Genomic DNA, 15,036 nt, shown 5'->3' with positions numbered 1-15,036 from the left:
ATGCCATTACTTGGGAGCAAGTTCATTCAATGGGAGTCCCACTGAACTACACAGAAGTCGCTGTGTTTTGTTCTGATGATGGAGAAATAGAGCTGGGTGTCATTGGCAAATTGGGGGCACCTCAATGTCCCCAATGGCTGCTTCCAATGGCTTTGTGCAGAAGATATTAGACGGCACTGGGGATAAGAGGGTGTTTGGATGGTTTCCTGTGCTTTTTAATATTGCTTTTTAACATTAATAATACTTTCAGTCATTGCAACCTAGGGGACCTCAGAGGTACAAGGCAGGCAATACATTCCAATCATGAGTTATTTTAATTGTACTGGGGAGAAATGGGCAGATCTTTTTGTTTTGCAGCAATATTCCTGCAATTTAAAAAAAAAGTTTCAGTAAATTTTATTTCATTGCCTTTGGTTATTTTCACGTATACGTGTGTGTGCTTTTAATGCTAGCATGGCCCCCTGTTTTCAGCTAAAGGGAGCACTAATTTATTTATTTTTAGGAATAACGTGTGAACGAACGCCCACGTGTCACGGGAAACACGCGGGGTTCGCCGCCCGCCCCGGACTGGAGGAGCCGCTCGAGTTCTCTCAGCGAACTCGCACAAACTCGGGGCCATCCAATCGCAAACGCCGGATCAGGCCACGTGACACTGCAACTCTTTTCGCCCAGCTCGCCTTCTTTCAATGCTATCCCTTCGCCCGACCCGCCTTCAAGTATACGCATGCGCACCTTTGCGTCGGGCAATCGGGCGGGGCTCCGGGATGCCCCTCCTCCTTTCTCCCTGCTTGCTCGGGCCGTAATCGGAACGAACGTCACCGGCTTAAGCTCGGGGAGGGCCCATTTTCGAGCGCGCAACCGGAAGTGGGGAGGCGGACTCTTTTGAAGGTGACGCTCGTCGCCGGAAGTGCCTGTGTTTGTGTTTTCGCCCCATTTCTCCTCAGCTGGTTGCGCCATGGCTGCGGCACCGGCAGGGCCGGCCTTGCTGGACGTGCCGCCTCAGGGTGAGGGGAAAGGCGGGGGGGGTGTGGTGGTGGGGGGGGGGTTGCTCTTCGCCGGCTTCCACTAACACTTCTCTTTCCTTTCGCCTCTCCCAGAATGCCCAGGCACCGGCAGCGACCAGGCGGGCAAGGCCGAGGCCTGCCAGGGCTGCCCCAACCAGGGCGTGTGCTCCTCCAGGGGGCCCGTGGGACCCGACCCAGGTAAGGATCGCATGGAACCGTGGAGTTGGGAGGGGTCCCGGGGGGTCATCTAGTCTGACCCCCTTGCACCGAAGGAGCCTGGTATGTTTAGCCTGGGAATAATAATGATGATGATGATTTATTATTTGTACCCCGCCCATCTGGCTGGGTTTCCCCAGCCACTCTAGGCGGCTTCCATAAAAACCAGAAATACACTAAAATATCACAGATTAAAAACTTCCCTGAACAGGGCTGCCTTAAGATGTCTTCTGAATGTCAGGTAGTTATTTATCGCTTTGACATCTGATGGGAGGGCGTTCCACAAGGCGGGTGCCACTACCGAGAAGGCCCTCTGCCTGGTTCCCTGTAGCTTTGCTTCTCATAATGAGGGAACCACCAGAAGGCCCTCGGCGCTGGACCTCAGCGTCCGGGCAGAACGATGGGGGTGGAGACACTCCTTCAGGTATACTGGGCCGAGGCCATTTAGGGCTTTAAAGGTCAGCACCAACACTTTGAATTGTGCTCGGAAACGTACTGGGAGCCAATGTAGGTCTTTCAAGACCGGTGTTATGTGGTCTCAGCAGCTGCTCCCAGTCACCAGTCTAGCTGCCGCATTCTGGATTAGTTGTAGTTTCCGAGTCACCTTCAAAGGTAGCCCCACGTAGAGCGCATTGCAGTAGTCCAAGCGGGAGATAACTAGAGCATGCACCACTCTGGCGAGACAGTCCGCGGGCAGGTAGGGTCTCAGCCTGCGTACCAGGTGGAGTTGGTAGACAGCTGCCCTGGATACAGAATTGACCTGCACCTCCATGGACAGCTGTGAGTCCAAAATGACTCCCAGGCTGCGCACCTGGGAAGGAGTAGGCTGAGAGGAGATAGGAGAGCCCTCTTCCAATATCTCAAGGGCCGCCCCACGGAAGACGGGGCAAGCTAGTTTCTTCCTGCTCCAGAGGGTAGGACTCGAACCCATGGCCACAAGAAAGGAGGCTCAGGCTCAACATCTTTCTGGCAGTAACAGCTGTTTTGGCAGGGGAACGGTCTCCCTCGGGAGGTGGTGGGCTCTCCTTCCTTGGAGGGTTTTTGAAGCAGAGGTTCAATGGCCGTCTGTCATAATAATAAATAATAAAATGTTATTTATATCCCGCCCTCCCCAGCCGAAGCCGGGCTCAGAGCGGCTAACAACAGTAAAGTAACAGCATTCTAAAATCAATTCATTTTAAAATCAATTCAAAATCAAATTAATGGGCTATGAGGATTACCAAAGGAGGGGGTCAGACTGTGCTTTGGCCAAAGGCCTGGTGGAACAGCTCTGTCTTGCAGGCCCTGCGGAAAGATGTCAAGTCCCCCTTGAGGCTTCAGCTGAGATTCCTGCATTGCAGGGGGTGGGCTGGATCACCCTTGGGGTTCCCTTCTGACTACGATTCTATGATTCTGCAGTGCAGAAATCTCAACTAAAGCATATCATCTCAAAGGGGGGGGGAGGCACTGCCAGGCTGCTTCAGGCACAGGTTTTATTCTAAATTCCTTTCCTAATAAACCTCTCTCCTGCCCCTATTTACTAAAAAGCCCAAATGTTGTAACCTTTTCCCTCATAGGAGAGCCACACCATCCCACTTGTATCATGTGCTTCTTCACACAGCACTTAGTTAAGCTGTGGAACTCCCTCCCACATGGGTGATGGCCACAAACTAGAGGATTAGACAGATTCATGGAGGAGGATAAGGTTATCAATGGGTGCTAGCTACAATGGCTTGGCTATGCTGTGCCTCAGGGGTTGGAAGCACAGGTGCTTCTGAATACCACTTGCTGAAGTCCACAGGAGGGCAAGGGAGAGTGCTGCTGTGCCTGAATCCTACTTGCTAGCTTCCCATTCTGTGAGAACAGAAATGCTGGACTAGATGGGGGCCCCTTTGGCCTGATCCTGCAGGCTCTTAAAGTTCTTATTTTGGTTTCCCTTTTCTGAATATTTTTTCCCCATTGTGCAAATGTGGCAATGGGCAAAGCCTCACCTGCAGACTTTATTTGTATCCCATGACTTGTACAGGCAGCTATTAGAGCTGTAGCATTAGGAATATAATTTAGCAGAAATTTATCTGCAAACCTGGTTAGCTAATCGATAGAGTTCTCTAGGAACTGGGCACCTTCATGTTGCATGAGGGAACAGATTCTGTTTAGAATGTTATCCTTCCCACACAAATTCTGTGCTTTGCCTTTTTTCTGTCTAAGCTATTGAGGAAATCAAGGAGAAAATGAAAGCTGTGAAACACAAACTGCTGGTGTTGTCTGGGAAAGGAGGCGTAGGGAAGAGCACATTCAGTGCTCACTTGGCGCATGGCTTGGCTGAAGATGAAACCAAACAGGTGAGTGTGATCCTGTTTATATTTTGTTTGTTTTTGAAGCCCATATTATTCAATTGTAAATGGTGACAAAGAAGGCAATTCATCTCAAAATACAGGTGAAACTCGGAAAATTAGAATATTGTGGAAAAGTTCATTTATTTCAGTAATTCAACTTAAAAGGTGAAACTAATATATGAGATAGACTCATGACATGCAAAGCGAGATATGTCAAGCCTTTATTTGTTATAATTGTGATGATCATGGCGTACAGCTGATGAAAACCCCAAATTAACAATCTTAGAAAATTAGAATATTAAATGAAATCAGCAAAACAAGGATTGCAAAGAGAGCAATATTGGACCTCTGAGAAGTAGAAGCATGTATATGTACTCAGTACTTGGTTTGGGCCCCTTTGCATCAATTACTGCCTCAATGCTGCGTGGCATGGATGCTATCAGCATGTGGCACTGCTGAGGTGTTATGGAAGACCAGGATGCTTCAATAGCAGCCTTCAGCTCTTCTGCATTGCTCAGTCTCATGTCTCCCATCTTTCTCTTGGCAATGCCCCATAGATTCTCTATGGGGTTCAGGTCAAGGCAGGTTTGCTGGCCAATCAAGCACAGTAGTCCCATGGGCATTGAACCAGGTTTTGGTACTTTTGGCAGTGTGGGTAGGTGCCAAAGTCCTGCTGGAAAATGAAGTCAGCATCCCCATAAAGTTCATCTGCGGAAGGAAGCATGAAGTGCTCCAAAATCTCCTGGTAGATGGCTGTGTTGACCCTGGACTTAATGGAGCACAGCGGACCAACACCAGCTGATGACATAGCTCCCCAAATCTCTTTTCTGATGAGAGCAGATTTTGCATCTCATTTGGAAACCAAGGACCCAGAGTCTGGAGGAAGAATGGAGAGGCACACAATGCCAGATGCTTGAAGTCCAGTGTGAAGTTTCCACAGTCTGTGTTGATTTGGGGAGCCATGTCATCAGCTGGTGTTGGTCCACTGTGCTTCATTAAGTCCAGGGTCAACACAGCCATCTACCAAGAGATTTTGGAGCACTTCATGCTTCCTTCCACTGTGCTTCACTAAGTGGATGACCAGTGGGGCAAGGATGATGGGAGGTGACTGAATAGCATCTGGAGAGCGACAGGTTCTCTATTCCTGATACATAATCATGGCAAGGTCATGCTTCAAGTTCTAGGCCTTATGTAGCCAGAAATGGCACCATCCATCACAAGAGGGAAATTCCAGCAGGCTTGGGGGAATCCCTAGGTTTGCAGTACAAAAAAATATTTTGGGGGGAAGCCTTAAAGGGGTGGGAGGTTACTTCAGAACAGCCCAATGAGCACACTTAGTGATCACATTGTGCTGACTTACTGCTAGGGAGAAGGGGACAAAAAATGTCAGGTGTCTAGTAACTTGGAACAGGGCATAACTGTCCACAGCTTTGAAAAACCCTGGACAGACACGCAACATTTTGTTGCAAGTCCTGCTTGCTCACTTCTAACTTCCCCTTCCTCAACTTACTTCCAACTCCCTCCAGGTTGCTGTGCTGGACATTGACATCTGTGGTCCATCCATCCCTAAAATCATGGGCCTGGAAGGGGAACAGGTATGATATGACTTCATAAATGGAAGAAAACACTGTGGGACCACTGCCACGTCTGATCTGCCTGGTCAGATGTTTCTTTAGGGTTCGTTAGACTTGAAGCGCCTCTGTCCTGTAGCTGTCTTCGGGAATAGGGTACCGCTGTGGCAGGAAGGTAACCGACATTTCCGTGCACCGGCAATCATCACATTCTGTTGCACCAGAAGCAGTTTAGTCCTGCTGACCACATGACCTGGAAAGTTGTCTTTGGACAAATGCCAGCTTCCTCGGCCTGAAACAAGATGAGCGCCACACTCCATAGTTGCTTTTGACTGGACTTAACCATCCAGGGGTCATTTACCTAACCTTTATACAAATTTTTAAGCCAAGATTTTGGCTGAATGAGCATAGGGCTCCCTTTCAGCTTTGCTTCAATGGTTCTTTCAGCAGGGAACAGCTGCTTAGACTGCACAAAATTGGTGATAAACCGCTACCATTTAGGTTCTGTTAAAAAGCTCGAAAATGAAAAATGACTTGGGAGGAGTCTCTGTGCAGGGTTTGGCTCACCAGGAACCTTTTTAGGATTTAAAAATGTGGTTTATGTGGGGGAGAGTATGTGTTTCTGTTACTAGGGTTGTCTACACATAGTGTCTACCCTGCTTATGAACAGGTGCTGCAGGTCTCTGGCTCTCTTTCTTTGTCAAGTATATTGTGTTGCAAATATCCAGGCCTGGAGGGAGCCTCAAGGAGTTTACATGTTAAGTTCTGGATTACCACCTACCTTTCCCCCCCCCCCCAGTAATGTTTTAAAAACTCCCTGTCACAAATTGTGAGCAGCAGCAGGGTATTGAGGTTCTTAATAGATAACCTGTGTGCTTATTCTATGTATACTAGCCCTTGACCTAAGTTTGTGCTGGTGGGGGGAGGCCAGAGGTAGGAGGGGGGAGGAGGACAATTGGGGATGGGAGCCAAAAGGGATTTATTTTTATAAAAGTATTTCCAACTGGCTTAATAGTTTTTTAAAAACAACAACTCTGAACTGTATGAACAATATGGAAACAATATCGATTGAAATAAAAATACAGCCTAAAACTAATAAAACAATTTAAAAGCAATTTAAAAGCAAGTAAAACAGATTCAAGTGGGCTTAAGCACATAAGAAAGGGTCCAATCTTATAGTCAGGGATAGCCTGGGCAAAAAGTCTTTGAAGACATCTCAAGCAACTGCTTCAGGTACAGCAGAGGGAAGGGCATTCCATGGAACGGGGCAATAGCAGAGAATGCCACTAGGGGGTTCACCACCCTGTGATATTCTGTAGGATATCATGCTTCAAATAGAATTTGCCCAGCTGATCTTACAGGTCTATACAGTAGCAGGCAATCTTTCATGAAACCTGCTAAAAGTGGTTAAGGGGTTTATAGTTTAACAACATGGCTTTGAACGTAGCCCAGGAGCTGATGGGAAACCAGTGCAGTCCCCCTCCATAGCTGTGGAATATGTGTGTGTGTCCACGTGCTCCATTCAGAAAAACTGATTGCAGCATTCTGCACCAGCTGCAGCTTCTGGACCAGTCCCAAGGGAAGCCCCACGTAGGGCGCTTTAGAATACAGTCATGAGGTTCCCAATCCAGGCGGAGCTGTGGTAAAGCCCTCTGCAAGCAGTCTGTCCAGACCCCTGGCAAAAGCAATGTGCCCCACTCTTGGCAGCCAACTACATGGGGAGAGGGAGGGAGTATAAAGGGGTGGCCCCACCCATTGGTGCTATTATTTGTTTATTTGATTTCTCTACCACCCTTCGTCTGAGAATCACAGGGCAGTTTACAGTATAAAAACAGGAAAAAGAAATGCATACAAAAATAACAAAAACAAAATAATCCCCGCACACCCGCAGTTATTATTTTGCTAGTTTTGCCTCCACCCAACACTGTCATGCAGCCCCTAAAAGGAGATCCCTGATGGAATGCAGCCCTCGACAGAAACCTGCTCCCCGGACATACACTAACATAAAATGTCTACTTTTTCAGGTTCACCAAAGTGGTTCTGGATGGTCTCCAGTGGTGAGTTGTTTTTTAAAAAAATCATGTGAATACTCTTCCTGGTTCATGGAGGCAATGATAGCAGCACCTTTCAAAAAAAAAAAAAGAGTGTTGGGGGAGGGCAGGGGAAATATTATTGTTACACGCAGTGCCTCACCTTTTTCGATGCTAAACTTCCTGGTGCTGCCTACTGGCTGGTTGTATGCCAGGTGATTTGCATGAGGCAAACTAGGCTGGGTACCAGAAAGGTCAGGTTTTCACTTTGTTTATACACACACATGCATATCTATGCTAGAAGTGGTAAGACCACAGCTGCTTGTTCAGAAGCAGAAATAATTTATTTAATCTACATTGTCCGTTTTACCAAACACGTATGTGCTTTTGTTTGTAGTACGTTGAAGAAAACTTGGGAGTCATGTCGGTAGGATTCTTACTCGGCAGCCCTGATGATGCCGTTATTTGGAGAGGACCCAAAAAAAATGGTGTGTATCTCAGAATGATCAGTACCAACAAAGACTTGCCTCGTAGAATGCAAGAGACTGAAATTCAATTAGCCCAGTGGTTATTTTTTAAAGCCTTAGTTCATAACGTTTTAAGTTACTTTCACTGTTTGATAGGAACTAGCAACATTTCTGGTGCTTTGCTTGAGGAGTGGTCACACAGAAAAGAAGGGAAGAGGGATTGTGAAGCTGCAATGTAGAGCCACACTTGATAAAATCTGACTTCTGTCAGCTTGTGGTAGGGATGAGTTGGGGCTAATAGCATTGTGGCTTTAAGGGTATTTTTTATTTCTTTTAATTTATGAATAGCATATCTTGAGACAGGCTTTCAACAGAGTTCACAAGGTAGCTGACACACACAAAAAGTTTTAAAACCAACCAAAGCATCTTCAAACTAGAAATCAAAGTAACTTAAGCAACTGTTGCTTTATCTGTTCTAGGAAGTAAAAACCACCCTGTTTCAAAATCCAGCATTTTCTGTGCATTGGATCTCAGCTCCACCGATTACGAGCTGAGAACCTGCATCATCTGCCTTCGTCTGTTTGCTTATGCACACTGCTCCAGTGCTTCTTAAACCACTCCAGAAACCGGAGGGGGGAGGAAATCAGATGTTGTTTCCAGACCACCTCAAGCATGCTTGTCAGAATTGAACTGTGTAGTTCTGAGTTCAGTCCCTCCCCCACTTTTCTTCTTTTGCTAGTGCATGTTACACAAGCTCTTAGACCTCTAATGGAGACAGCAAACACTGCTGAGACACAATCCTCATTTGAGCCATAGAAATGGTGGCAGCTGGATACAGTTTCAGGGAGCTAAATATAAACACCCAACTTTAATCATGCTTGTTATGTTTCCAGGAATGATTAAGCAGTTTCTCCGCGATGTGGACTGGGGCGAAGTCGACTACCTTATTGTAGATACACCTCCAGGAACATCGGATGAGCACTTATCTATAGTGCAGTACCTCAGTGCCGCCAACATAGATGGGGCAGTGGTAATCACCACCCCTCAGGTAAGGTACACAACTCCAGGGGTTAAAACTCAGAGATTTAGCTGAGTAGGAGACTCACTGCGCATCCAAACTTCCACTTGTCTGTGCCCAGCAAGTGTGGGTCTGAGTGGTTTTCCACTTGTCCCAGGCATGGATCTGAGTGGTTTTGCCTTTGCCCCAATGCTTTCCTCTGGAAAACACACTCTTTAGTGCTAAATCGGAACCAACAGCAATCTGCAGAAAACCCAGTTTACGTTTGTTCCAATTCAGCGATAAAGATTGGGCTTCCCCGGGAGGAAAGCAGTGGGGCAAATAGAGGTGGGGATAAGCCCTAAATAAATCACCTTTGCTCAGCTCCGCCCGTCTCATTTTTCTTTTCTTTTTTGGAAGCTTCAGTAGGAGGGAATACTTTGATTTCACTGTATAAAAACTGTGGGTGTCAGACCCAGATTGAATTCATACAGTAACTAGTTCTCTAGCTCAATATAAAAATAAGGTTAGGATTTCAGTCACAGCAAGAGACCTAGAATGCAGTAAAAAGGTTAAACAGCGCAAATGGTGGGAGCATAATGGGAAGGAGGGAGGGCTTGCTGTTCTGCCGACTGCGCTGTAGGAGCCAGGTGCAGTTAGGTTTTGTATGTTGCTGGCGGACCAGAGTGGACGCATCCGGAGCTCACAGTCTGCCAGCGAGGGTACTCTCGTGCCTACGGGACTGTCTCTCCTGGTATGCCCTGCGGAGGACCTTAAGGCCCACAAATAACAACACGTTGGAGGTCCCGAGCCAGAAGGTGGTTAGATTGGTCTCAACAAGTGCTAGGGCCTTTTCAGTACTGACTCCGACTTGGTGGAACCCTCTGTCACAAGAGACCAGGGCCCTGTGGAACTTGACATCTTTCCGCAGGGCCTGCAAGACAGAGCTGTTCCGCCTGGCCTTTGGTTTGGACTCAGTCTAACCCTTATGTTTCCCTCCCCTTACGGTTCTGATTTATGGGCTACTACTAAAATGAGGCTGCATTTTAACCCGCATTTTAATTAACTGTTTTTTTCTTTTTGTTCCCCCCCTTTCCTATTATGTTTTATTGTAATTTTATTGGTGTTGGCCACCCTGAGCCCAGTTCTGGCCGGGGAGTGCAGGGCATAAATAAAAATTATTTATTATTATTATTACTCCCACTAGTGTGCCCCTAATTCACATGTTCTAATTGAAGGATTTGGGCAGGCAATCCTGCCCTGCCCTCCAGCCAGCCAGATTCTAAGTGGCTGGGCTGGGGGTGGCGGCTATTTTGGCTGCTGAGGATGGCGGCTGATTGGCTAGAGGCCACAAGCACCGCCCACACAGAACGAGAGTAATCGGCCATTCTCTGTAATCTCAAATATCGCTTTAAACCAAGAATGGGAGGTTTTGCGCCCCACCCCCGGTGCCATTTGGGCTCCAACTCCCATCAGCCGCAGCTGACATGGACAGAGGTCAGGGGTGGTGGGATTTGTAGCCCAGCAATATCTGGATAATATTGGAGATGACAGGACTTAACAGTTTGGCAGCAACCGGACGACTTCAGACTCCCATCCCTGCTCTCGGTGCAGAGCTGGCACAACTAATAGTGCAATCCTAACCAATATGCTCTGTTGAATGCATCGGGGCTTGTGGGTAAACAGATTGCAGCCTGAGTTTATCCAAGGGCAGTTTCCCTCAGGGAAAGCCTCTCAACAGAGGGGAGGTGTTGTGAGCGGGTTATAACCAAGCCCCCGTGTCATTGAACCCTCTGCCCGCGTCACGCCCCCCCGGCTGGCCAATCCGGCTGGGGGGGCATGGTTTTTGCCATTTAAAACGGCCACAGGCTCATGGGCTCCTCCTCCTTGTTCCTGGCTTTGTCATTTGGCTCCCCTTTAATTGTGCAAAAAGGGCCTTTCAATGAACTGTACAGCATCCCTGTGAACAAATGCGCTCTGCTGTCTCATTATAATAAAAGGGGGGGAGAGAGTATCAAACAGACCTGGGGAACCTGAATTAACATTCTTTTGGGTTACTGTTCTGTTTTTAAATAGGAAGTCGCTCTTCAGGACGTTCGGAAAGAAATAAACTTCTGCCGTAAGGTGAAGCTGCCAATCATAGGAGTAGTTGAAAATATGAGTGGCTTCATTTGCCCGAAATGTAAGGTAATATTTCTTGCATACATTTAAGCACGAGAATTATTCTTGCTCTACCGGGTCATTAAGCATCAGAAGAATGTCCCCCTTAAGCTGTTTTGATGAGATGCTACCCTGCATTTTCCCCAGCTTTATCGCAACTGTCACACAAATTATTGGTGTATTAATTCATGGTCCCTTCCACATTCTGACAGGGTTTAGATCCGTATTTCCCAGGAGTTTTGCGGCCCCTGCTTGATGCTCATTGAGAAAAACTTGAATTGGCCCCTAATACCAAGGATGTTTCAAGATATGCCCCAGTTTCTGTCTGGCTGAGCACTTTGAGTGGCAGGACTGCAGCCCTATCGATATAGGAGTGGGAAGTGTTAGGAAGACAGGAAGCTGCCTTATACGAAGTCAGATCATTGGCCCGTCTAACTCAGTACAGTGGTACCTTGGATTACATACACTTCAGGTTACATAGGCTTCAGGTTACAAACTCCACTAACCCAGAAATAGTGCCTCAGGTTAAGAACTTTGCTTCAGGATGAGAACAAATTGTGCTCCGGTGGTGCGGCAGCAGCGGGAGGCCCCATTAACTAAAGTGGTGCTTCAGGTTAAGAACAGTTTCAGGTTAAGAATGGACCTCCGGAACAAATTACCGTGTTTTTCGCTCCGTAAGACGCACTTTTTCCCTCCTAAAAAGTAAGGGGAAATGTGTGTGCGTTCTATGGAGCGAATGCAGGGGGGAGGCAGGCAGGAAAAGCCCCCAAGAGCCGCACACAAGCTCCATGCGGCTCTTGCGGGCTTTTCCCCAGGAGGGAAAAGGGACTGACGTGGCCAGTCAGTCCCTTCTCCCTCCTCGTAGAAAAGCCCACAGGAGCCACACACTCCTTAAAGGGTGCGCGGCTCCTGTGGGCTTTTGCGGGAGATGGGAGAATCGCCATAGCCACGTGCAGCCTCTCCCGGCCGGAGGGGCTGCGCGCGGCTGAAGAGGAAGCCAAGACAGTGAGCGGGATGGATCCCGCTCGCTGTCTTGGCTTCTTTGCTCTTTGGGGCTGGGTGGGGGATTCCCCCCCCCCTTTGATTTCCCCCTCTAAAAACTAGGTGCGCCTTATGGAGCGAAAAATACGGTAAGTACTTAACCCGAGGTACCACTGTACTGAGGATTGTAATCTAGATGGAGTTCTGGACTTGAAGTGTACTAGGCATTATAAGACTCACATCTGCTGACCGAAAGCTTACAACCAGTCTCTCTCTTTTTCTTTTTGTATCTGCTGGGTTCATGTTCAATGGCATCTTCATTTTACAGAACGAGTCGCAGATATTCCCCCCGACAACTGGTGGCGCAGAGGCCATGTGCCACAGTTTGAACGTGCCTCTCCTGGGCAAGGTGCCTCTGGACCCACAAATAGGTAATGCCGCACATTGAAGCACCTTCTGAGCTTGCTCACGGTCGCGTTACACTGTTTATATTCAGTGGGATTTAAGTTGCACGCAAACAAACAGTGCAAATCTCTTTAATGCAGGGAGAATGAACCTGTGGCCCTCCAGAAGTTATCAGGGTCCAGTTCCCATCAGGCCAAGCCAACGTGGCAGGGGTCTCAGGGAATTGTAGTTTAATGGGTCTGGCGGTAGCAGCCGGCATAGTGTCAGCGGCTGTAAATGGGGCAAGAAGCTGATTTATGCCACTTACTATCATTCAGTGGGAAAAGATCTTCCAGCTACATCTGGAGGTCTTTCAAATTTCCCATCCCTCTGGCGCTGGGTTCTTTGGAACATAAATGCAAGTGTGGGGTTTGAGAAAGACTATTGAGCTAAACACTGGCATCCGTCTTTGTGTCCTTTGACTGCGGTTTGCTTGTTCCACCGGGCTAGGAAAAAGCTGTGACGCGGGACACTCGTTCTTGTCCGAGGTACCAAATTCTCCAGCTACGTTATCCTACAGGAATATCATCCAGAGTAAGTACAGGATCCCAGAAAGAGTCTGCAACCGAGAAACTTTTGCACTCCTCCATATTTTTACGGTCCACCCACAAGCAACTCTTGGTAGCTCCGAATGGCAGCTTGTGGCTTGCAGATGCATATGAATGGCTGGGAGCTCTAGTTCTTTTCTAGCGGTATGCCTAGGATTCTGAGCACATTGAGCTAGAAGTGACTCATACCTAGCCTGAAAGTTGTTAAACACCTAACCGAGTAAGTCATAGGTTACTAGGCGTTCAGTTCTAGATCTGATTCCTCCCCCGCTGCCAGTTCCTGATTAAAATGTCCCCACTTGGAGAACTAAAGAATCATACTTGTCCTTGTGCAAAGTCATATTTCTGTTTCAAAATGAGCTGACATCAGTCAGCTGATGGCAGGTGACTGCTGCAGTGAACTCTGCAGCTAAGAATGGGCAGAGTAAAGGGGTACCACATTTTCCTGTGTATTAGACAAGGTGTTTTTTTTACTGAAAAATCATGTCAAAAAACTAGGGTCATCTTATACACTGATAGTGGCGTGGGGGGGGGGGGAGCTGCGCACTGTCAGCCAGCTGGTTGGTGGGCGACCCGCGCTCTAGGGAGCTTCCCGCCCGCAGTGGTGGTGTTGGGAGCAGCTGCCCATTTTGCCAACCCCCAGCAACGGCCCTGCTGGGGTGATGCAATTCCCCCTTTAAAAAGCTCAACAACTTTGGGCAACCCCCCCCCCATTTTCTTTAAATCTAGTCCCCCAAAATAGGGCGTGTCTTATACATGGGGGGCGACTTATATATGAAAAAATACGGTACATTAATGCTGGGGCCTAGGAAATTCTCCAGGGCAAATTCTCCACTGACCAGAGCTCCTCTTCTGGTCAAACGTGGCTTGCGGTGGAGAATGCCAGTGAATTGTGCTGCATGCACAGAGAGGTGTGTGCTTGCATTTCCAGCCTCCAGTGCAAGAACCTGAGGCAGCATTTTGATTCATCTTGCGTTGTGTCTTTCTGCAGGAATCCAAGACTTCTGTAGCCACAGCCCCCCGCAGGAAGAAAACAGTACTTGAACAGCAAACTATGGAAGGGTGCTTAGGAAAGCGTTGATCGCCTTAAGCCTCTCTGTATAGGAATATATAAAGCCTTTGTTTTGCAAGCAAATAAATTTTTTGAGTAATGTCCCGGCTTTAGTCGTCTTTTCCTCCCTGTCTCTCCTCCCTTTTGGACAGCGGCACAGCATGCCTGTTTCTGAATATATACATTGAGCACATGTTACAAGTCTGCTTCTGATTGCTAGATTACCCTTAAGGGCCGTTACCTTCATCAGCAAAAGTCCTTGAACGTTTATTTATTTAATAAAACCTATACACCACTTGGCTGTAAAAAAAAAAGGGGGGCAAAAAAAAAAGCCCTCGACAGCCATTTACAAAGAACATAAAACAATAAAGTTATTGGTAAAAAAACAGTTTTTAAACTACTATTTAAAATAAGCTAAACTAAAATTAAAACACACATATTTCGGTAGAAAGTTCTTTTATTTAGAAACGTACATCTCTCTCTTTAAGGAGAGTTTCTCACAATCATTTCTGTGTTCTGCTTCAGTCTCCTTAGTTTTGTTTTCAGTAATTGCCGATGAATAAAGTTGTTGGGGGATGATCCACATTTAGACCGCACGTTCTCTTGACTGCCAGTCTTTCTTCGTGAAGGATGTGGAAGATCAGAATACATTTAAGAGTTATAATTTAAATAGCAAATGCGTAAGTGTTTGTTTAGCGGGGTTCTGTGCTGTGGACTAGCTGCATTGTTTCCTAGTCTGGCTGTGAACTGGAACAATGCCATATTAAAGAGTAAGGAACCCCAGGCCAATGAGCAAAGTCTGCCCCCTCCATGTCTACTAGTTCCCAGGAACACAGGAAATTGTACAGAATCAGACCAACAGTCCTTCAAACTGCATGGACCAGAAGCAGCTTTTCAGGATGGAAGATAAGTCTCTCCTAGTCGTGCCTCGAAATGCCAGGGATTTATGCAACGTATGCTCTACCTCCGACATCTGCCTCTAGAATTAAATATTCTAGTCCTCATGGATTCTGAAGAAAGGGCTCGAGGAAAGAGGAAAGTTGCCTCTCACAGACTGATGCCATTGGGCCACTTTGTTTAACTGCCAGGGGCTCCCCAAGGTTCCAGGCAGGAAACCTTGCTGATTGGATAACTAGTTAGTGCTCCCAACTACCTCTCCCCCTAAGCACAAGAAAGAGGTTGTGCCAATGTGCAGACACTTGTTTGTGGACCGCTGCCCTGTCAAAAAACAGCAGTGGGCTCCCACGCTCCC

General features: G+C 47.3%; 1 protein-coding gene across 1 annotated transcript; it reads left to right on the top strand.

Annotated features, from left to right (window-relative positions):
* The first annotated feature begins 854 nt into the window (after nt 1–854).
* NUBP1 (NUBP iron-sulfur cluster assembly factor 1, cytosolic) lies at nt 855–13,888 on the top strand. Its single transcript, XM_081840003.1, has 11 exons — nt 855–1,004; nt 1,098–1,202; nt 3,408–3,541; nt 5,062–5,130; nt 7,131–7,163; nt 7,534–7,624; nt 8,497–8,651; nt 10,677–10,787; nt 12,070–12,172; nt 12,636–12,719; nt 13,725–13,888. Exons 1-11 carry the CDS (start codon nt 956–958, stop codon nt 13,775–13,777), a joined length of 987 nt encoding a protein of 328 aa, XP_081696129.1. The 5' UTR covers nt 855–955; the 3' UTR covers nt 13,778–13,888.
* The last annotated feature ends 1,148 nt before the right edge of the window (nt 13,889–15,036 follow it).

This window comes from Podarcis erhardii (genome assembly GCF_964252035.2).
Source record: "Podarcis erhardii genome assembly, chromosome: 14".
NCBI classification, from domain to species: domain Eukaryota; kingdom Metazoa; phylum Chordata; class Lepidosauria; order Squamata; family Lacertidae; genus Podarcis; species Podarcis erhardii.
This window is presented reverse-complemented; position numbering and strand designations above follow the sequence as displayed.